General features: G+C 40.1%; 1 protein-coding gene across 23 annotated transcripts in view; it reads right to left on the bottom strand.

The window, feature by feature from the left end:
* Positions 1–23795, bottom strand: part of RALGAPA2 (Ral GTPase activating protein catalytic subunit alpha 2) — a 328431-nt gene that overhangs the window by 275327 nt on the left and 29309 nt on the right. For 15 of the 23 annotated variants that reach the window (XM_082743139.1, XM_082743140.1, XM_082743131.1 and 12 more), the window contains exon 3: positions 21872–21924. The exons of 4 other annotated variants lie outside the window; for them this stretch is intronic. In XM_082743139.1, coding sequence (XP_082599265.1) covers positions 21872–21924 — 53 coding nt within the window. Of the gene's footprint in view, positions 1–10751; positions 10858–21871; positions 21925–23795 lie in introns of all 23 variants that reach the window. 4 more of the 23 variants (XM_082743124.1, XM_082743125.1, XM_082743123.1 and 1 more) reach the window with 1 other exon arrangement.

The raw sequence follows: 23795 nt of genomic DNA, 5'->3' as shown, positions 1-23795 counted from the left end.
CACCTTATTAAGAAATTTAGAAATCCAGAAACTCATCAAAATATATTTCTTGGTATTGATAACACATCCCTATTTGACCATAACAAATCCCCATTCCAGGTTCATCTAGGCTAACAGTCTAACAGTGAGAAAGATGAAGGTAAAACACATATATCCAAATCTCCTGAATAAATATATTTCCCAGCTCATCAACTGCCTCCTCCATCTGAAGCAGCCTGAGGTTTGGTTTTGTTTTCATTTTGTCTTAACTTCCCCCTGGGTCAGTAACGTATGCTTGTCTTACTTCATTTGTTCCCATTTGAGAACCGTGAACATGTAAGAACATCTCCTGATGATCTGAGAAAAGGCATGACAGGTAAACTTCCTTCAGACGCAGGGGCTTTAAGGGCACGGACTCCTTGCTCCCCCTGGAGGCTTTTCCACCCACAGCCTTGTGCCTATGGTGCTGCCTCACCATTCCTCTCACTGCAGGCACCACCTCCCCACAGGGGCCTTTCTGGGCCTTCTTTCTTTCTGGGTACCACCTCACCACTACTCTGATGCTCTCTCCACCGCCTCTTCTGTGGTCTTCCTCGCCCTTGCCCCTCCCTGAAGTCATCTTCACCTTCACTCATTTAAAGGCGGTATTCCCTCCACCAGAGTGTCTTTTCTCTGAAGCATCCCCAGTACCAAGAGCATGGCTGGCACACAGCATGTGCTCAAATAAATACTCAGGAGAAGAATAATGCAGGCTTTTTACTTGGACAACTGTTTTGAGTATTACAAGTTTCCTAATGTTTGCTATGGTCCTCTGTTCATGTTAACATAAGATGGACCTGATCTTTCCCTACAGGTCACTGATTTAATGATATTTACATGAAAATACATTAAAATGTGTGGGCATTTTTAAAACCCTAAACTTAGTAAAGAAAATCTAAACAAAAAAAATAAAAGCTGTATAATTAAAAAGAACTAATTTTTCAAGATTTGACAAACATAAGAAAATATAAATGCATTTAGTTACAGTCTTTGTTATAAATTCTTTACACCACACATCTACACGGATGAAAATTCTACACAGACTACACTGAAGACTATTTCTGATTATATATATGAAAAACAGTATGTACCTGATCACAGGCTGAGAATCACTCACAGGAGTTCTACCCTACATTTCCACTTCAGACTTCCTCTAGAACATGTCGGCTCCGTATCTCATAGCCCATAACTCTACAGGTATCTTATATCTTGTTTGACTACGTGTTCATGCTGACACACACTCAAACGCACTTATAAACACACAATGGGCACATGCACATCAAACCCCATTTACTGAAAAATACCTACACATTTGATACCAAGCTTGGCATCTGCAATGCAGAAATAAAGTAAATGTTCACAAACTACTTCGTTCTTCCTTATAAAGATTTCATGTTTAGTGGGCAAGAGAGAGGATGAAGAAAATACCATTCCAGAGGAAATAAAAGCCTGAGAGAGGTTACCCTGAGGAGGGGTACCCGAGTGGCTCAGTGGGTTAAAGCCTCTGCCTTTGGCTTGGGTTATGAACCCAGGGTCCTGGGATTGAGCCCCAACATCGGGCTCTCTACTTGGCGGGGAGTTTGCTTCCTCCTCTCTCTCTCTCTCTCTTTCTCTCTCTCTCTGCCTGCCTCTCTGCCTACTTGTGATCTCTGTCAAATTAAAAAAAAAAAAAAAAGTTTCCCTGAGGAGCTGTGGAGGGGCAGGGAAAGCATCTAATCTCAGAAGAAGCTTCACAGAATGGTTCCAGGAAAAAAGGACTCCTGAGTGGAGACTTACAGAATTAATTAAATTAGTCTAGTGGAGAACAGGAACAAAAGGAAGAGCATGTGTGAAGGCCAAGAGGCAAAGACAGCCTGGTACCTGAAAGGAACAGCAGCAGCAAGAGAGCCCACTTGGCTGGCAGGTAGGTGAGGATGGGAGGAAAAGGGCCTGGAGAGGCAGGAGAGGCCATGATCTCAGGGAGCACTGTGCAGTCACTGAATGGGTTCCAGCTAGAGAGGAAATTAAGATGTCTGAGAGGAGAGGCAAGAGATATCAAGGAAGACAATGGTAGCATTTCAGATAAGGAATGAAGTGGCCTGGACAAAGGTCAGCAAAATAAAGAGAAGCACGTAAGAGTGATATTCAGGAGGTAAACCTGTCAAGACCGTGATTAGAGTACTTGTGGTGAATGGAGGACTCAGGAATGATTTCCCAGTGGCTCAGCCACACTTCTATCTAAGATATCAAATCCAGAAGAAATCCCAGAACTGAAGCATGTCAAGTTCAATTCTGGACATTTTGGAACTGAAAATGTCAATGGACTTATTCAACGAGATATTCTATCCAATTTGATACATGGCCCTGGAGGGCAGAAGCAGGATTTGGAGGGTAACAGAATATAGGTAGCTGCGGAAGATGTGTGTGTATAAGATCTCTCTGAGAGGGCTTACAAGGAAATGAAATGAGGATATTGGTGCACTGAAGTTCTCCGAAGACAATAAGGATGAAGTAGGAAGGGGCACTTGGGTGACTCAGCTGGTTAAGCATCTGCCTTTGGCTTGGGTCATTAGACCAGGGTTCTGGGATCCAGCCCAGAGTCAAGCTCCTTCCTCAGTAGGGAGTCTCCTTCTCCCTCTCCGTCTACTGATTCCTGTGTTTGTGTATGTTCTCTCTCCCCCCCCCCTCTCAAATAAATAAATAAATCTTCCAAAAAAAAAAGGATGAAGAAGGAAGAGCAGAAGTTGGAGACAGGCATGCACAGGTCAAAGAAGTTTTCAATGTGCCAGGTGTTTTGCATGTTTGTCTTAAGAGATTAAAAATACTTATGATTGTATGTACAACTACTTAGAAAAAGTTAAAAGATGCTGGAAAATACAAGAAAGCATGCAAATGAAAATATAAGAAAAGCAACTTTAGTATTAAATCAAGTGAACTCAACATTCGCTGTTGCCTGAAGAACCCATAACCTTTGTCAGCCAGCTGTCAAACACCAGGCAGGATAGATCGATCTATAAATTGTGCAGAGGCAAGTAAATGGCTCCTTGAAGGAAAAAATCAAGTAAGTCTTCCCTTGCAATATATATTAGATGAGTAATACACAAAAGGTAGTTAAGGGCAAAAACCAGGTTGTGTTTAAGTTTCATACAGTAAAAGGGAGTCAGAAGTAAAAGTCTGTCATCTATGGAGTATTTTAACAAGAACCAATGCAAGCACTTTCCTACCAACAGAATGGACACCTCAACATGCTCATGAGCTGCAGACAAGGACACAGACAGGAGTACAGGACCCACAGTGCTGTCTACAGATTGTGGAAAACATCGCAAGCAAAGAGAAAATTGACAACTCTGGACCTGAGAACATGGAACGGGGTCTCAGCAGTCAAGCTGCTGCTAACCAAATGAACAACTCTAGATTTGCTTTTCCAGAAAAAGCATGGCCTGGAGATGACCTAGGAGGTTTCCAGACTGAAGATAAAGAGATGGCCTCCATTCACATCTGTTTTATGGTTCTAACTCATACTTCCCTTTACTGAAAAATTGATTACAGAGGCTAATTCGGTGTGTCTGATGACAGATGAACAATGATCACTGCAGGCTGAGTTCTCGGGGGATGGATACTGTGGTAGGATTAGGGACTTCCTCGTTTACTGGAACAGAACATCTGTGGGAGGGAAATGAGGAAACGGGGGTGGGCAGGGAGCCTCAGACCATCCTACAGAGCTGAAAGTCTCTGCCAGCTTAGCGAAGCTCCAGAGCAAAGACAGCACATTAGAGGGGTCTGCTTGGCCTGAAAATGGCTAGGTCCTCATACCACCACCTTGCTCAGTCACTGGCTGGGGATGAGAAGAGCTGACTATGGCTGGAGAGCTGAAGACATTGACAACCTCGGGTTGCCAGCTAACCCTGCTCCTTGCAGACCGGTAGCAAATTTTTTCTTGCAGGGCAATGTGAGCAGCACATCTCTCTGCCACAATCATCTTCCAATGACTATATAGTTTCATCATTTTAAGAGGCTGAGTGCTTCCAAGAGCAATGCACCCTACTCCAGGGACACGATCTCTGCTGGTATTGTTTCTTGTAAATGGGCTGCTGCCTCACGTTGATGAAAGCCTAGACCCGGTAAATCCTTCCAGTCCTTTTTCTGCCTTGGAGTCCACTCTTCCTGAGCAAATGGCACAGCACTGACTCATATCCTTTCTCATGCATTCTCCACCAAGGGCACCAGGCACCCCAGCTGCATTCCGGAATCAACTTTTGATACCATCCTGCCATTGGATTTTAAAACATCATACAGAAGATGCTGAGAGAATTACTCCACCCATCCAGAGGAGATGTTATATGGACTAGATGAATGTTTGCCATGCTGACTGTTCTTCAGACTTTAACTTTAGTCAGGAAACGAATGTGGCACTGAATCATGTTTTTCAGCTTTCCAAAATATTTCTCTGTCTCCTTGACTTGGGTTTATTTTCTTAATGTGCAACAGAGAAAAATGTCTTTTTAATATAAAGAAAGCTAAGGAACACAGCAAGATGACCTGTATCTAGACATGTGGATGCTGTCAGTAGCCATTAGTAGTCTCCAACTTGTTCTGAGGCCAGGCCTATCATCATCACCACTTCTGGATAAAAGTTTTCAGGTTTATAAAATGGATGGACTTTAAAGACATGCAAAAACAAACTCAATAAGGTTTGTCTATAAAATACCATACGCAAAGTCTGAACTGCTAAAAGCATTCCCAAATTGACAGAAACTTATACAACATTGAAACGTCCTCCTCGCTATTGCTTCTTTTTGTGCCAAATATTGCAAGGACCGTTGTGTATGCATTAAGGTCTCTAAAGTCAAGAAAAGTAAAGTCCCATATGACTATCTGTGTCAAAATGTTAAGTGTGTCCCTCAGAAAGCCCCACATGAAGCCTACCTTTGCTGAGGCAAATACATTATGGCATTTCTAGTGCAGCTGATATTCTAAGCTACACTACTAGGAATGCAACATAAGCAATTGACATCTTGTTTGTACTTTCACTGGAGAGTAAAATTAAAAAAATTTTTCAAGAAAGTCACACATTGTGAATAAATATTACTTTCCTGAGAAACAGGTGGCTCCCTTAAATGCTCAGCTCCATCTATACAGTAATCCATTATAGCCACTTGAAATCAAAATTAGGTATTACTACTGATCGGCACATCAGGGAATCTGTCATTCTTTTAACTGATTATCTATAGTGCTTTTTTCTTCAGAACCTACTGCATGACCAGGAATACTGCGAAATGCAAGCTGCAATTTATACAAGATGCCTCAGTGTACTTTAAAACTGCTGATCTTTGTTTAATTCATGTGAAAAACCTTTTTTCCCCACATTATTACCAGATGATCGCAACATATCCCAGTTGATTCACACTTGATTTCAATTTCACTTATAAAGGAAGGACGAAGAATGAGGACAAGATCCCATCCTAACTCATGTGAGGTGATCTAGCAAAACAATGGCCAACGAAACGTGTTCTGTCCAGAAGCAGGGAACACAGGATGCAACTTTCCCTGAAACTAGCTACATGACACAGGGTGTAAGGTAAAGGAAGTGCTGACTAGGGAAAAAATAGGGAGTTTGGTTTAAAAGAACAGTAAAGGTCATAGTTACTTGATCTTTTGAGTAATAAAAGGTCAGAAACATTCTGACAACTGGGCAGTGGGTTTAAAGGGAATGCTAGGAGAACCTGGGCCACAAGGACTGTCTGGTTTCAAAGAAATTCATGGGAGGAGGAGGCTGGAAGCATGGATGCTTCCAGGAAGACAGAGAGAGAGGGCACCTTGTTCTTCGGCAGTCATGAGCCTAGCCAGGCATCTCTTACTAACAATGACTTAACCATCCAGTGTGGACAAAATACCTGCATTGAATACTGCATTGAAGTAAGTGTCAACACTTACTTGAGAACCTAAAATTTCAGAGAAATGGGCTAACAGAAGGAACTGCATCATGTTAAGTAGAAGATGACTACATTTTTAGCTAAAAAGGGTATACTTCTCTTCATATATGGTAATCCCATCCAGAACAGTACATTATCTATCTGATCACAAGCCATGCCATTCCCGAGCAAGGAAAGCACAGCTCCATATTGTTACATCCTCTCCAGTCTTTAAGACCCAACTTAACCATTACCTCTTCAGAAGAGCCCACTTCAACCATACCTCTCACCACACTCCTCCCCAGCATGCTTCTCTCAGCTAGAGGGACACAGGGCCTACCCCACTGCTAGGTGCTGGATTTCTTAAGAGAAGGAACCCTCTGTTAGCTATCTTGTATCCCCAGTCTCAAGAACATTGCCTGGCACATCATGTTTCCTAACAAACACTTCATGCACAAAGAGAGGAATGAGTAAGAAATGAAGAAGAGTAAGACAATAGGATTCTAAGTTTAGTTCACATTTATAGGTAGACACACAGGTAATGCCTCATTTGAAGGAAGGCGCCCACACTCTAACATGGTGGAAACACAGAAACTGGCAAGTAGGTACATGATAAAGATAACTGAGTGTGGAATTGTGCTTCCAAACATTACAGAAAACCTTAATGCTTGATTAGGATCATCACTTGAGAGGCAATACTTTTCTTGTTTAAGGTAAAAGTGAATAAATGAAAATATTTCAAAAGAGAGACTAAAATATAAGACAAAGACATCTAAAGGAAATACGGAACGTAATAAAAATGGATGGACATCTACTTTCTCCCTCTTATATTGTAGAAATCAACCAATACTAAAATGTTGAAAACCACATTAAGCAATTAAAATCTAGCAGGAGTGAAGAATCCCATTTACAACAAAACCACACAGAGAAAGTACTGCACACACGAAATTGCAAGAAGTCATGAGGGGTGGGGGGCTAGTGCTCCTCGCATGAAAGCAGAACATATCCAGAATATGTAGCAAAGGAGGGGACCGTCCTAGACAAAAATGGAGATTCCACTTTCTGAAAGAGATTTGCTGAAATAGGGTAATTTTTTTTTAGAATTTCTGAGCCATGCTCTTAAAAGATCCAAGAAGACACTGAATCTTTTTTACGATCTAAGAAAATAAAGAAAATGGTGACACACAAATAAGTCACATGCTGAAAGCAGAAAATATTACATGGAGATGAAAAATGGAAAGCATGAATCTAGAGTCCTACAGAGTCCTCTACTGTAACCCTATACATCAAAGACTTCCCTGGAACTAAATAGGTTGAATGGAGATAAATATCTAGAGAGAGCATGTCTAACGTTGTACATTCTATGTCTAACTAAAAATCCTACACAAATTTACAAAAGCAGAATATCTATGAAGGAACAAAAATCAGGCTCATAGTCATCTTCTCTGCAACATTAAGCTCCAGAAGACAGTGTGGTCAATGGCTCACTGTAGGCCAAGCCAAGTAGAATGGGCAACAGAATACCACCTATATGGAGAAGAGAAGTTCCAAAGTAGACCAGGTGCTTATGTAAGAATCCAGTACATCATAAAGATAGCTAGCGTAAACTATAGCTGTTTAAAAAGCAAACAAAATTCAGAATTTTAAGAAAAAAAAAAAAAGATTATGATTCAGAAAGTATATAGTCTGATGTATTTGTCTGAAGCTAAAATAAAGATATTCTAGAGCTGGAGTTATACCAGCCACATATCTGCCTTCCTCAACATATGAAGCAAATTTATATACCAGCAAATACAGAGATTAGTTAATCCAAAACCAAAGATGCAGGGTATAAACACTGTAAAAGTGAGCTATATTTATAGAATAGGAGTTAATATGATTATAAAAACTACAGTATATCCTCAAAATGATTAACCTAAGAGAAATAACATTCTAAAAATATTATAATAAAACAATCTAGATATAAAATACTTAAAATAGCTGAGTAGTGAGAAGTACAAAAAATATATGGGATGAAAGTAAAAGGATGGGGTTATCATCAAGTACTGCTTTACTCTTGATATGAATAATTAGAAGAAAAAGATTTGAATGGTATTTTGGTAATTTAAAGATAATTATTAATAGTACAGAGAATCATAGGGGAATGGAGAAAAAACTGAATGGGAAGAAATCAGAGAAGAAGACAAACCATGAGATACTCTTAACGCTGGGAAACAAACTGAGGGTTATGGAAAGGGATGGTGATAAGGGGATGGGGTAATTGGGTGATGGGCATTAAGGAGGGCACATGATACCATGAACACTGGGTATTATATGCAACTAATGAATGACTGAACACTACATCAAAAAATAATGATGTGGGGCACCTGGGTGCCTCAGTGGGTTAAGCCTCTGCCTTAGGCTTGGGTCATGATCTCAGGGTCCTGGGATCGAGCCCGGCATCAGGCTCTCTGCTCAGCAGGGAAACTGCTTCCCCCTCTCTCTGCCTCCTCTCTGCCTACTGTGATCTCTGTCTGTCAAATAAATAAATAAAATCTTAAAAAAAAAAAAAAAACTAATGATGTACTATATGTTGGCTAGTCAAATTTAAATTAAAAATAAATAAATAAATTTGCGGTCTAAAAATATTAATAAAGATAATTATTGGAATGATAGAAAACAGAAAGTATATTTTCCAAATCACAAAGTATATTCCATAAAGTGAAAGTGACTTCTCCCCCAAAAAACAAAAGTAGAAGAAAAACCAAGAATACTGATTATCACACTCAAAAAATCATATACACGAACAGGTTAAGTTCCTCCACCAGAGACCAGGTCAGTCAGAAATGTCTCTCAAATACAGAAAGATTAACAATAAAGTACAGAATATGACATATCAGGCATGCATTGGCACAAACACACAGCAAAGTAGTATCAATATCAAGTGAAAAGGCATTAAGAGGGACAAAGGGAATATTTCAATTAGATTAAAAGTGTAATTCACAATATAGTGATAAGACAAACATTTAGGCAACCAATAACACAGGATGAAAATAAAACAAAAAAGTACACAAAAATAAAAGAAATGCAGTTAACTGAGGGGAAAAACATTTATCATAGAATACTTTAATGCACTCTATCCTTGACAGATAAAAGAGGGCATACATTGCAATATAGCATCTTTGAATACAATTAACAGTAGTTTAAATATCTGTGGAGAAACAAGATTTCACTTCGTAGATTCTAGCACTCATGAAAATACACCAAAAGTTATTTTTCTAAGCCATGGGAAGAAACCCACAAAGTAGGAGGTGCACAAATCATGAGTAAACTCAATACACTTCATGTCCACCTTTGAGAGTTTAAACTAAAAAACAATGGAAGTACATGAAGGACTTTAAAACATTCTTGTGAGCAAAAATCAAGTAAAAATAAAATAATAAAACAACCTTCTAATTACAGACTAAAAATGATCAACAATGTGAATGCTGTAGAACAAAAACTTGGCCAAAGCTAAAAAAGAGAAAAATCTGTAGAGTTTAATTTTCTGTAACACCAGAATGAAATACATAAAAATAAGTTTAAACCGAAAAAGCTTATAAAACGTTGATTTTTTTAAAGATTTTTTCTTTATTTATTTGACAGAGAGAGAGATCACAAGTAGGCAGAGAGGCAGGCACAGAAAGGGGGCAGAAGCAGGCTCCCTGCTGAGCAGAGAGCCAGATATAGAGCTCAATCCCAGAACCCTGAGATCATGACCTGAAGGCAGAGGCTTTAACCCACTGAGCCACCCAGGCACCCTAAAAGGTTGATTTTTAAGGAAGAAATCAATATCAAAGAAAAGCAAATTTGATGACAGCAAACCCTCTCTGAGTACAACAAATCACTAAGCTATAGATGGGGATTTGAATTGGTAGTAGTAGGTAATTAAAACAAATTTCCTCTAAATCAACTGTTTATTTGACTCATTAATACATATTCTTAAGTGCCTCTTTTTGCCAGGTACCATAGGAGGGATCAGAGATAAAGCAACATAGTACCCTGTTCCTGCTCTAAAAATGACAGCCTGAAGGGGAAAGGCAAGAGCAGCAGGGATGTCAGTATAGGCAAAAGGAAGTGAGTACAGACAAGGCACACTTCCAAAGGAAGATCACGTTTGAACTGAATCCTGAAAAATACAAAGAAGTAAGCCAGGCAGCAAAGGACATTTTAGGCAGACGAAGCAGTTAGCAAGAAAAAAACAAAAACAAAAAACCCTGCTGCTTTGTTGCCAGTAGGAGCAAAAGTAAGGTGGGTGACAAGGGATGGAACGGCAGGCAGAGACCAGATCAGGAAAGGCCTTGAACATCTTGGCAGGGAGTTTAGTCTTCATCTTAAAGGCCAAAGGAATAAGAGTTACATTCTACAAAGAGCATTCCAGGTGGGGAGGGAGAAAGAAGAGGCAGAAGATCAAAGAACAAAAGACTAGTTAGTTAACAGGATACTCCAGTAGGAGGGAAGACTGAACAAAGGCTGAGGCAGTGGGAAAAAGAGGGTTTTCAAGAGCACCAGCATGAGATGTATAGAACCATGGAGTGGAGAAAGTACTACCAGTACTGATCAAAACAGACAGATAAAGATAGGATACCATTTTCATTATACTAAAGATCTAATATCCAAAAACATAGTACTGTAAGCCCTTGATAGACTGACTGTAAGAGGTCATTTTTTTTCAATTTGATATCATGCAAAAGTCTAATGTCTTTTTAACAAAAATCAAATTGCAATACATTATTTTTAATGAGCAACAATCCAGATTATCCCCCCCCCCTCTCTCAAATTTATAAATGAACTACTTTAAAAAGAAGAAAAAGTGTCACAGACCTGCAATCGACTCAGGACAGGCCACTTGGCCATGTTCACTCAGCGAATGCCCAAGGTCTGCAAGAACAGCTGGTCCACCTCACGCAGACTCTCCTTCCAACCTGGCCTGTTCACAAGCACATCAAACACTAGGTGTCACTGAAACAGACACCACACTACACATCCGAACAAAACAAGCCAGAGAAAATTTACAGCATACCTTGGTACAACTCTGTCCTGAATTTACAAAAAAAGAAGCTGGAAGAGATTATGCTGAGTGAAATAAGTCAAGCAGAGAGAGTCAATTATCGTATGGTTTTACTTATTTGTGGAGCATAAGAAATAACATGGGGAGATGGAGAGAAGGGAGTTAGGGAAAATTGAGGGGGAGATGAAGCATGAGAGACTATGGACTCTGAAAAACAATCTGAGGGTTTTGAAGGGGTGGGGAGTAGGAGGTTGGGTGAGCCCAGTGGTGGGTATTATGGAGGGCATGTATTGCATGGGACACTGGATATGGTACATAAACAATGAATTCTGGTACACTGAAAAGAAATTCAAAATTTTTTTTAAAAGTTAAAAAATTAAAGAAAAGAAACCAACTCATCCAAATTGTGTGAATACACTAATACAAACCAATTTAAAGGGACAGAAAAAGCTCTTTACAACTCTCCTGCTCTTCTAACAATAAATACAACATGCTACTGTGAATTTTCCATATATTTAGTCCTGATGCCATCTCTACTAGCTGCCGTTTAAGGGTTCTTGGAAGCATTTGCTAGTGCTGCCTTCCAGAGGGCCCGTTCAGAGAGTGTCAGTTACCAATGAGTCAGGCAGCACACTGCGTGAGAGAGGCCAGAGTGCCAGGAAGCTCAGGGCATCTGGGCCACAACAGATAATCACCAGAATGTAATTTCATACTTCCACAAACATGTCTCCAGTTTCCCTTCCCCCAAGGTGAACTGAATAATTCAGTATATCCTGTTGGGTCAATCCCAAGTTTCTCACCAGAAGATGCAAGGCATAAAGAAAATTGTACTCTTAAATAGTAAATTTAGAAGTTAAAACATCCATTGAAAATGGCTTCTTTCAACTTAGACACTTGTAGTTTAATTCAAATTATTAAAATGCAATAGTCAGATAATAAAATTTTAACCTCAAGCAATGCATTCCAAGGATCCCTAGAAAGGACTGGATGTTGATATTTTGTTTCCATCTTCTCATTTGCAGATCATAAACATTTCATGATTCAAAGCAGACACCATTATAACCATAGGCTGTAGAAATGAAAGGCCTAGGCCCTATATTTGATTATTATCCCAGTATCTATTATAGAGCACAGAACGGAGAAGTGATTTCTGAGCTAACTCCCTACCGCCCGGAACATTGCAGACAAATGAGGAAAGGGCACGACAGGCCATCTGGGCCTCTACTAAGATCCCTGCACAGGGGCCTCAAGATTTATCATGGAGCAGATCACACTACACCATAACAACACTGCTGTCACCTGGAGTTCTTCCCAACCAAGGGCTCGATCGACAATACTATAAACAAGTACGACTAATGCTGTGAAGCCGGAACAATTCCATACATACCTCTCTTATCATATAAAATGCAGATAACACATTAAAATATACCCCTGATGTCACAAAAAAGTGACCTAACATTCTGTTCGGAATAAACAGTGGCACTGATTTTGCTCACCATCTGGAATTCAGGACAGCTTTAGGGATTGAAGCTGGGTGTCTCTACTGGCTCAGTTCTTTTAAAACTGTTCTCCAGGGAATGTGAACTAGGTTTGTTTGTTTGTTTGTTTGTTTTTTCCAATTGAAATCAGTCATTCAGAATTATTGCAGTGACCTAGGAGCTGCATTCAAGGTTAGCATCATTCTTTGAAAAGAAAAAAAAAAAATCCATGGAAGCATCCAAGTATTTGAAATCCTCAATAAGAGCTTAAATTCCAAGGATTTAAGAAGAATCTGTTTTTCTTGTTCATTTTGTTTGTTCTTATCCCTCCTCCACTCAATAACAGTAAAGTGGTCCTTGTGGAAAAAAAGATTAAAAAGCAGTAAGAATATGAGAGGTTGGTGGAAGGAAGTCCTTCACTCGGCATGAAAAGGAGGGAGTAGCGTGGAAGTATGTTTACACACTGGACCGTCTGAAAGAAGTCCTGACAAATACAGCAAAGGACAGCAGGTGCGTAGAAACCAGGTAATTGCAAAACCACAATTCTGCTCTCTTGCTATGTAGTTTTGCTCCAAAAAAAAAAAAAAAAGTGTTAGCCATTACATAAAGAAAGGAAAAGGATTGTGACTTCATCCTGCTGGATACCTGCCCTCAATGTGCTAGTCTATTATTCTGCCCAAGCTATTCCACTGAATGCTTGCATGGGTTTCAGACTCATTTTCATCTGCAAAGAGTTTGAAAAGATACGCAGTTCCACCAACAGAAGGACAAAGAAGGTAGGGGAAGAAGAATGAAGTGGGAGGAAAATGGGGGGGGGGGACAAACATCTGAGAATTATCTGTATTCCTACTATATTCATAATTCTAGTTTTTCTTCAGGAAATGTTTCTCTCTTATTAATATCTGAGGTACAGTGATGCTATTAAGGGTGAAAAGTTATAAATGCTCCCCATCTATACTGGAAAAAATATCAAAAGTCCAATTACTGATAGCAAACACAAAGTAACTATACAGAGAGTGAAAACCAGCCATTCATTTCACCTTCTTTTGCACAACTCTGGGCATGGCACTGGGTCCAGTTGTGTTCTTAGTATCAGAAAAGCTAGTAAAAATCCTTTCCTCCTACTTTGAGCTAAAGAATTAGAGGTTAGGGACGCCTGGGTGGCTCAGTTGGTTAAGCAGCTGCCTTCGGCTCAGGTCATGATCCCAGCGTCCTGGGATCGAGTTCCTCCTTGCTCCGCAGGGAGCCTGCTTCTCCCTCTAACTCTGCCTGTCACTCTGTCTGCCTGTGCTCGCTCTCACTCGTGCTTTCTCTCTAACAAATAAATAAATAAAATCTTTAAAAAAAAAAAAAAAAGAATTAGAGGTTAAATCCACTATCTCTATAAGCTCACTTGGAACCATAAAGAACAAGAGAACCAGTGTTGAATTCCATTCAAATAAGACAGCTTCCACTGCAGCCCTAGAACCACTGCCATTCAGCTGGGATTCCCAAACTAACTACACCCAGCAAGACTCCATAGGCACGAGAACTGCCTCCACTCCAGCATTACCTCCACACCACAGACAGGGAAGGGAGATGGTAGGTAGGATGCCTACGGTAAATTTCAAACAACCAAACTTCATCTTCAATACTAAAGAAGTAACAAACACTAGTGACCATAGCCTCCTCCCCTTCCTCTGTGTGCCCTTGAAGAAGCCCACAGGTCATCGGCGCTCACCTGCTGTGGTCTGCCCCTACCACCCATGCCTCTCCGACCTGCATCTCCCCCACCTAAGACAGGGAGGAAGAGACACAGCATACCTCTTCCTGAAATGACATTCAAAGTGTTTTCTTTCTCTTTGGGTGAGGGGACTGAGTGCAGGGAAGATGGGAGTGTGATGGAGACATGAAGTACTGCTTCATTTGGCCATTATATAAAGTATTCTTTTCATACTAAGACAAGCACGAGATGAGTAGAACAGATTTGTATGTGGCTTTTCCACATTTTTTATCTTTTATTTTTGCATTAGGCCACTTTGGAACCATGCTTCCCTCCAGCCAAGGGCACTGGGATAACAAAGCCTGAAGAAGCCCAGGGAAACTGTGTCAGTAAAACCCTGAGCCTTAAGTTCCCTGCTCTACAAGAACACAAATGTGCTGATGATTTAACCAAGTTTTTCACAAAGATAAGTAAGTCTTACTTATGAGGTAACAAGCTCTGTTGATAGACTATCAAGCTTCTCTGTCCAATCAGTAGCCACTACGCACATGAGGCTATTTAATTTTAAAATTTAAATCAAATGAAATGACTTAAAATTAAAACTTCAGTCACAGCAGTCATATTTTGAGCACTGAACAGCACATGTGGCTAATGCTTATTTAATTGGATAGCACCAACAGAGAACATTAACATCTTCAGAAAGTTCTACTGAACAGAGCTGACCTAGAGAAAAAGCAACCGAGAATTTTAGATCTGCAAAGGCTAGTCAGAATCAAGTCGATCTTATATGGAAAACTAAACAGAAGCATGAAATGAAATTTCATGCTAAAAGACTTGCCTGTGAACTCCTGATTTGTAGCATCACGGGATGGTAAAGCTGCAAGAGACCTCAGGGCTAGCCAGTCCCAATCCTTCCACCTTACACACATGGAAGCCAAGATAAAGAAAGGGTATGTACTCACCTCAAGGTCTCACAGCTCAGCAGAATCAACATATGATCTAAAGCTACCTTCTTTCTATTTCCTTTATCCAGAGAGTTTTCGGTGAGGAAGGGAAATGTTTTTGAAATAAAAATAACACTGGTGATAAGATGAGAATTTAAGAGGCTTTAATCCAGCAATAAATAGAAGCAGGTGCAAATCACTGTGAGGACTACAAAGGAGTATACCTAGCGGTTTCTGGCCACAGAAACTTTAGAGTTTCATTAGGAAGCTAAGGCACAGCCACCTTCAGGGAAAACTGAGAACATCCAGCAATAATGAAATGGTCACACGGGAGTGTATCATACAAGTCCACAGGAAAAAATGGGCACCTCTAGCTGAACTTGCCAGAAGAAATCAGTGGGTCTGAACAGAGCTAGAAAGCAAGTGGATGAGGAGAGCAAAGGGCAGGCTCCGAAAAGAGAATTACATAAACCAAGAGGCAAGACTCAAACTCTGCAACAAGAGGTGAAGGGGCAGTAAGCAAAGCAGTCTATGTGTGAGAGAGCACTTCCACAGAACAACACTCTCAGCAACATGTGAAAGAAAACATGTGGGGCCCCTCAGGGGCTCAGAGTATTAGCCCAGCTCCGGCCACACTGTAAGAACCTACAAAGAACCCATGCAGGTCTCTAGGAAGGAAAAAACAGGACTTACTTTATCTGGTGAGGTAATTTGGATAAATCTACACCTAAGGAATCTAGAAGTCAAATATCCCATATATCTGCGATGTCAACTCTGTGATCTTTGAAAAACAGATAAATAAGTAGCATTGTGAGATCAGAACACGTGGAAGCCTTGAAATTAAACCTCTCCTGTCAATGTATATTATAGTTGGGTGAGGGTGGGAGAAAGGAAAGGCCTTGCTATCAAATTCCAGAATTTTCTTAACCATAAATGAGTAACTCCAATGACTGCATTTCTGTACCAAAGGGAAATGGCATATAACAAGGCAGGCAGCTTGAAACAACATCTCTGTATTAACTACATGCTCTCATTTTCTGTAGTCTTGATGCCCTGACATCTGGGACCTTGCTGATCTCAGAGGGACTGCCCCTCCCAGGATTTGCCAAGTTGGACATATAGTACCTGCCAATATGCCTTTGACAGTCAAACCAACCAATCCAAAATCCCATTTCTGCAACCACCTCCTTTTATGGGCTCTCAAATTTGGGACACTATCCTCTTGCTTAAATCACCTGGGGACAAGGAACTAGACCACTAGGGGCCCCCTTTACAAACCAGAGCCTGCTAAACTTATTCAAACTACCCAATCCTAAATCTGCTTAGCTTGCTTACCTTGCCTTGCCCATTCCTTCCTTCAAAAACAAAAACAAAGATGCTCACCTTCAATTCCCCCCTCTCCACCTGCTCTCTGTGTGCTCTCTGGCTCTCTCTTCATAGCCCTGCTGGCAGGCCATGCCTCCTGTTTCTACAGTACTCCTGAGATTACAATAAACCTCTCTCCCTTCATGGCAACCATTTTCATGTCTGTGTGTCTGTCTTACCATACCTGCTGAAAACAAATCCGATATACCATTAAAACAACCTCTTAACTACTGACTACAGAGGGTTCTCAAAGTTATTTGACCTTGAAGCCCATTCACCAGGCATTTCTACACCAGCCCTCCTTTTCCCCTATGCAGGGAGCTACCTCCAGGGCTGCCACCAAAGTATCCCTTCTACAAAGAGCCATTCAGAATTTTCTGGAACTCAGGTGATTGCCAGACTTCTGGCATAAGTCCACTATTACTGCTGGATGCTTCCAGTAGTAGGAAATGGAACATGCTCAATGAGGGCAGGGGCTTGTGTCTGACTTGCCCACCACCCTATCTCCAGCACCTAGAAAGGGCCTGAAACACGTAGCTGACATCCAGTAAATGTGCGTAATAAATGAGTGAACTAGACAAGAATAGATACGTACTGGTAGACGTGGCCTGTGGAGTACAGCTTTGAAAGCAGGAGAGCATTAAGATTCCTACATGGTAAGCCACATGGCACTGAGTTAAGAAAATGTGTCCTATAATCAGACCAGAGGTTAAATCTTGAAAGCTGTGCAATCTTGGACAAGTCACCTACAACAACAAAGACCTTGGTCTTCCATTGATAAAAACTGGGATGGGAGAATGCACTTCAGAAGGAAAGGAGGACACAGGGCAGATATGCACAACACTTCCATTGTGGTCAAGATGGCAGTGTAAATTCATTTTATGGGGTCTCACACCCCCACATAGTGGGTCTTACCCACTACCATTTGAAATACATGGCAATGAGAGATGAAATATATTTTTAAGAGAAGAGTAAAATTAATAAGTGAACCTCGGTAAAAAAAAAAAAGTGACTAACATTCCCAAGACGCAGCAACCACAGAAACTCAAAGTGATGCACAGATAATGTAGCCACAGGCAAAGGTGTCCAGAGATCAACTTCAAGGAGGAAAGGATCCTGCTGGAGATAAAGGCAGACAGAAAGGCCTGCTTGCGCCCTGCCTGAAGCCGCAAATTCAGCTGGGTTGGCAGCCCTGACTGCATGCCACTTGCTTTACCAGAGCACCGTGAGGTCTCCAATAGCTCATTACATCTAAATACTACTGCCTCCTTTAACAAGGCTTCCCTTCCGGATCACCCCTGACTTACAGGGACCAGTAGCAGGTCTCCCTGCACATGCTCCTTCCAAACTCTCTCATCTCTCTGATTTCTTCCGATCCACTTTATATTTACAGGCTATCTTTACATGATATCCCTTCTGGGATTTAACATGTCTTAATAATTCTATTTCTTGTAAAGGAAGCCTTTGCCAATTATTTACACCTTGGTAAGTATTTACCTCTGAATCCTCATAAACCATTGCTTTATATGTCACCAATGTACAAAAAGTAGCAATGAAGTTACTTAATTTTCAGAATGAACCATACAAATTATAACCTACCTTCTAAAGCCAGAGACAGAAAGAGAACACAGGCATAAACAAAAATAATGCTGGTTCATTATTCATCCATATTTACTATGCAAAATGAAAGTTTTTAGTAAGTCTGGAATAATATATATTGTTCTATTATATAGGCAAATAATCCTCTGTAGATGATAATGTATCCATTATAACTCCCTCCTTAATCTAGATGTTCTGACACGAGGAAAGAGTATTATAATCTCCTCTGTGGGAGGTACAGAACTACAGTGCCTGTTGCTGACGGGCTTTCCTGCTGCACGGTGAGACTTGAAATTAGTGACAGCAAATGGAATTCTCAAAATATTCCTGGGCTTTAGAGGACATCAGGAAACTAACAAAGGACTTAGAAAATGGTAGGAAAGGAAGTAAGAAGGAAGGTGGCAGAAATAAAGTAAGCCAAAACCTGATCTGCAAGCAAGAAGCTCAAGAGAAACAATTCAGGGTGCCAGAGAACGAATGCCAATTTCACTGTAGGATCTCTAGAGGTCTGTGCACTCTAAACCCCAGTTCCCATCACATGGTAAGTTGGAGGAACGGAACCTGAGCTTTCCTTAATAAATCAAGACCCTCAAATGGAACCAAAGTGGTACAAACCAAGAACATGCCCAACCTCCTGGCAAAAGAAAGACAAACCCTCCAAAAAACCCCACAGGATTAAAAGAGATTAAATCTAAGTTCTAATAAATCTCAGAGCATGCAAGAAAAGAAGCCATGTCAGAGCAGCATATTGAGGGAAATTGAAGACTTTAGATACTGGAATGATCAGATACAGAATAAGAAACATCACACGTTAAATGTTTAAGAACACAAAAGGGGTAAAAAATGAAGAAGGATCAAGAGCCTATCAAAAGCAACAGGCCAAGTGTGAACATGGAACTAAAGGAAGTTAAAACAGGGACCAAAAATCACTGAGATGTAAACCACAAAGGATGGTAGAGCAGCAGATGAGCCCCAAATGAAGGATTTCATGCACTGCATGGAAGAAGTGAAGACATTCCCCAGAATGCAACACAAGGAGGCAGGAGAAGAGGGTGAAAGCTAGCTCGAGAGGCATGGAGAACAGATGCAGGTTTAAATAAGAATCCTGGGAAGTACAGCTGAAGGACAGAAAGAGTCAACATTTGAGAAGACAGCAGCTGAGTATTTTATAGAAATGATAAAGGATCTGAATCCAGAAATACAGAAAATGCACAGATACCAAGCAAGACAAAAAAATCTTCAACTAGACATTTTGTGGTAAAGCTACAGAACACCAAAGTCTAAGAAAAAGGTTTTAAGGGAAGCCAGAGAGAAGAGGCATTTAAAAGAATGACCAGATGAGGAACAGTGTTTAAAGCTGCTACAGTGGTAAGGAGACACTAGTAAAATGGTACCTGTAAAGGGTGACACGAGTATTTTTACTGCCACTACTGCTAATACTGTGTCTAATCCATATAACACCAAGTACACTGAAGATTGATCTGGAGCAGAGAAAACAGAAAGAATTATGACCCTCAAAAGAAGGGTCATGCCAATGAATTTCACAACTCTGGTGATAAAAAATTCTTAGAATTCCTCAAATTCTTAGAAAAAAATATAATTTATCAAATTTGAATCAAGAAAACCTGAACAATCCTAAAATAATTCCAAAATGCTTAAAGAAATTGAATGAGTGGTTAAAACCTTCCAATTCAAAATAAAACACAACACACCGGTTTCAGAAGGCTTTTATAGGAAAAACTAAAAACTGCTCTAAGAACAGATCATTCCAATCTTATGCAACCTATTTTATAAAATAGAAAAAGAAATGTTTGACATGAGGTTCTACAACTTCTATAACAGGATCATTCAGAAACAATGTGAGGAAGGGAAATTTAGGCCAACATCAGTTGTGAACTTAGATCCAAAAATGCAAAGTACTAGCCTCCAAAATTCAGAAATATAATTCATCACATTTATATTCATGAAGAATTATACAAGGTTATCTCAGTTAATGCAGAAAAAAATACACGTTTGGAAACTTCAAAACCTATGTATGACTTTTTATAAATCTTACCAAACTAGAAATAGAAGCAAACTTGATCTGATCAAGTATATCTACTAAAAATTTACAGAAAACTTCATTAACTAAACATCAGGAAGCCATAAATTATGAAACGCTAACAGAACTCTTTAAATCAGAGCAGGATGACCAGCTTTCTTCTGTCTATTCACCCATGTACTGGAGGGCCGGGCCAGCGCCCAAAGACAAGAAAACAGACTAACTGACTAGCTTTGTCGTTATTCACAGACCATCTATCTGTCCACCAAGAAAACAAACAAAAAAATCTATAGACAAAATGTTGGAATGAAATAAATCATACATACTCACTTAACCCAGCAGTGGGGATGAAATAAATGAATGTGAGCTAAATTCAAAAAACATGGATAAATCTCAGAAAACCGCTGAATATAAACAGCAAGCCACAGATAATTATGTACCATGTGAGGCCATTTTTATTATACTCAAAACCAAACAAAACTGCACAAGGCATTGTTTAGGGATATGAATACTGGGGGTAAAAACCATTTTTAAAAAAGAAGGGTAACGGCATAATGCAGAGGAGTGACTGCCATCAGAGGAGAAAAAGAACAGGATGGAGGAGAAGCACCCAATTAGCTTCAAATTCTAAAGTTCTAGTTCTTGAAGCACCATGCTTCAAAACTTGCATCTATGTTATAGATTCTTTATTAAATGTATCAATTGCTACAGAAATAAGATCATTTAAATTAATGGGATAGTTCAAATGATTGTTAGAAATTCCATATGTAAGTGACCGGCTTAATTAAAGCTCCTGTTAAAGAAAGCTCCTTTGTACAAATTTCATTCACAGGAGGGTTGCCACAGGAAACACAATAACCACCACAAAATATACAGTGAATCAGTGTCTCTTATTCTGGGGAAGGAGTACAGCCCTTAAAGGATTAGAGAAAGGGAAACACAGTGAGTGCCAGCCAGCCATGAGCCAAGTACTCAACCAGAGGTCCTCAAGTATTGGTTTTATTCCACAAACCCAAAAAGTCCATGGAGAGCCTTTTGCCCAGGCCTCTCCCTCCAGCCAGCTCTGCAACAAACAAACATTAGGCCTTCCCTTTATAGTCATAAAATAGACCTCACACCAACCTAAGTACATGAATAGTGTCTAGATAACCAACACTTAACTTTCAGAACCTACAATTTAGTTCTACTGGAGCTCTCCAGGTAACAGTAACCTGGCACTTGTCCAATACAATTTGTGGACAAGAAAGACTGTAAGCTTAACTGATCAAGAACCACAAGTAAATATATTGTTCCAACTTTGAAAAGAATATATAATCACACATGGACACACTGACACATACGAAGATTTCAATCTCACCAGTAGTCAGGAAAACACATATTAAAAACAGTGGGTTTTCAACATGTCAGTTTGCGCATGTTTGTGCGTGCACGTGCACAAACACATACCCACACACCATCTCCAGTGTTGGTTAGGGAAATTTACATGCAACTTCCACATAAATTTCCATATAAGTTTATATGATCTTTTCAAAAACCATTTGGTAATATGGGTATTTTAAATGTAGATACATTTCGAAACATCTAATAACTTCACATTTAGGTAGCCATACAGGAAAATTCTCCCACGTTTCCAAAAGAAAGTAAAAATCACAAGAATATTCTTTGCAGCATTGTTTGTAAAAGCTGAAGGAAGGAAATACATGCCCATCATTTTTTATGTCCTCAAGTAAAATTAAAGAGTTAAAATACCACATTTTAAAACAACAAGAATCTTGAAAGCTAAACGGATTTAACAAAAACTTACTTCAAAAAGAAAGAGTATGGAGTCCAGCTCCTCCCTTTGTGACTTATTATTCCCTGGAATATATTAAAAAATATTAGTTATCATTCAATGTGTAAATTTGAGAATCTTAAAAATTATGTTATATTGAAAGCATTTAAGCTTCAACATGCACTCATTTATTCAAAAACTACCAGGGGGTAGCCCGGAATCTGTGTCAGGAATGTAGACAGACCCCCAGGCCACACCACCTGAGTCCACATCAAGCAGAGCCGCTCCTCGTTAGCTGTTTAAACACAGCTTCCACATTTTCTAAGTCACCGTCAGCTGTGGAAAGCAATATATTCCTTTCTCAGTTAGTTACATATAAGAGGGAAGGCACAGCAGAAGCAAAGAAAGAGTTCTACCTTTTTTTTTTTTTCAAGATTTTATTTATTTATTTGACAGAGAGAGTAGGCAGAGAGGCAGGCAGAGAGAGAGAGGAGGAAGCAGGCTCCCTGCTGAGCAGAGAGCCCGATGCGGGACTCGATCCCAGGACCCTGAGATCATGACCTGAGCCGAAGGCAGCGGCTTAAGCCACTGAGCCACCCAGGTGCCCCAAGAGTTCTAGCTTTTTTGATGTGAAGAGGCACAGAGCAGTCATAACTTTGAAAAGCCATGCATGTCTTCAGGCCATGTGCACTATCCTTTTAAGGGTGACAATCATAGAAACCACAAAACCTACAGTAGCCAGTTACATTGATTGTCCGGTCTAGGTGCTAAGGACCTAAGCTAAGTGCTTGCCATTGAGCATCTAACTTAGGAAGCAGCAAAATGTTTCTCGAAAGGGCCGGTAGTCTGTATTTTAGACTCTACAGGCCCCTCTTGTAATCACCCAAGCAGCCATGGGGAACACATACACGCCATGGGGATGGCTGTGTCCAACAACTTTCTGGTACAAACAAGCAGCCAGCTGTAAGCTGTGTACTCCTGATCTATTGGAATCCCACAGCTCTATGAAATAAGAGGGTGACAGCAGCTAATATTTACTGAGCACATATTATGTGCCATACTCTATCCTGAAATCCCAGGATACATGCTAACCTGTTTGATGCCAACAGGAGGAAGCTGAGTCAGAGAAAGGTGAAGTAGCTTGCCCACGGAGAAACAGCTGAAAGGACAGGGCCAGGATCCAAACCCAGTTTGGCTCCCCAGGCTATACTATCCTGTCATCTAAATACTGAGCAGATTGTGCAGTGTGACATTATTGGCTTGATTTTTCAAAGAATATTTTATATAAGGGTAAAACCATAAACATAATACATTAATAATACATATGGGGTGCGTGGGTGGCTCAGTTGTTAAGTGCCTGCCTTCAGCTCAGGTCATGATCCCAGGATTCTGGGATCAAGCCCCTCATCTGGTTCTCTGCTCGGCAGGAAGCCTACTTCACCTTCTCCTACTCCCCCTGCTTGTGTTCCCTCTCTCCCTGTGTGTCTATCAAATAAATAAATAAAATCTTCTAAAAAAAAAATAACACATATAGAAAGAAATGCATGCAGAGAAGGACTAGGGACCTGGGCAAAAACATATGCTTCAATTTTCATTTCAAACACTTTATTTTTTTAAAGATTTTATTTACTTATTGGACAGAGGGAGAGAGAACATGAGCAGGTAGAGCACCAGGCAGGGGAAGAGAAGCTGGCTCCCTGCTGAGCAGAGAGCCAGAATCTGGGGCTTGATCCCAGGACCCTGGAATCATGACCCAAGCCAAAGGCACACACTTAACCAACTGGGCCATCCAGACTCCCCATTTCAAACCCTATAGTGGAGTCTGAATTTTTTTTTATAGTGCACACATACTAATTTTATGTCTTTCTTTTTTTTTTTTTTTTTAAATTTTTATTTTTAATTTTATGTCTTTCTTTTGAAGTAAATTATTCTGTGGAATTCATGCCTTCTGTGGCAT

Source organism: Mustela nivalis, assembly GCF_964662115.1.
Source record: "Mustela nivalis genome assembly, chromosome: 8".
In the NCBI taxonomy this organism is placed as follows: domain Eukaryota; kingdom Metazoa; phylum Chordata; class Mammalia; order Carnivora; family Mustelidae; genus Mustela; species Mustela nivalis.
This window is presented reverse-complemented; position numbering and strand designations above follow the sequence as displayed.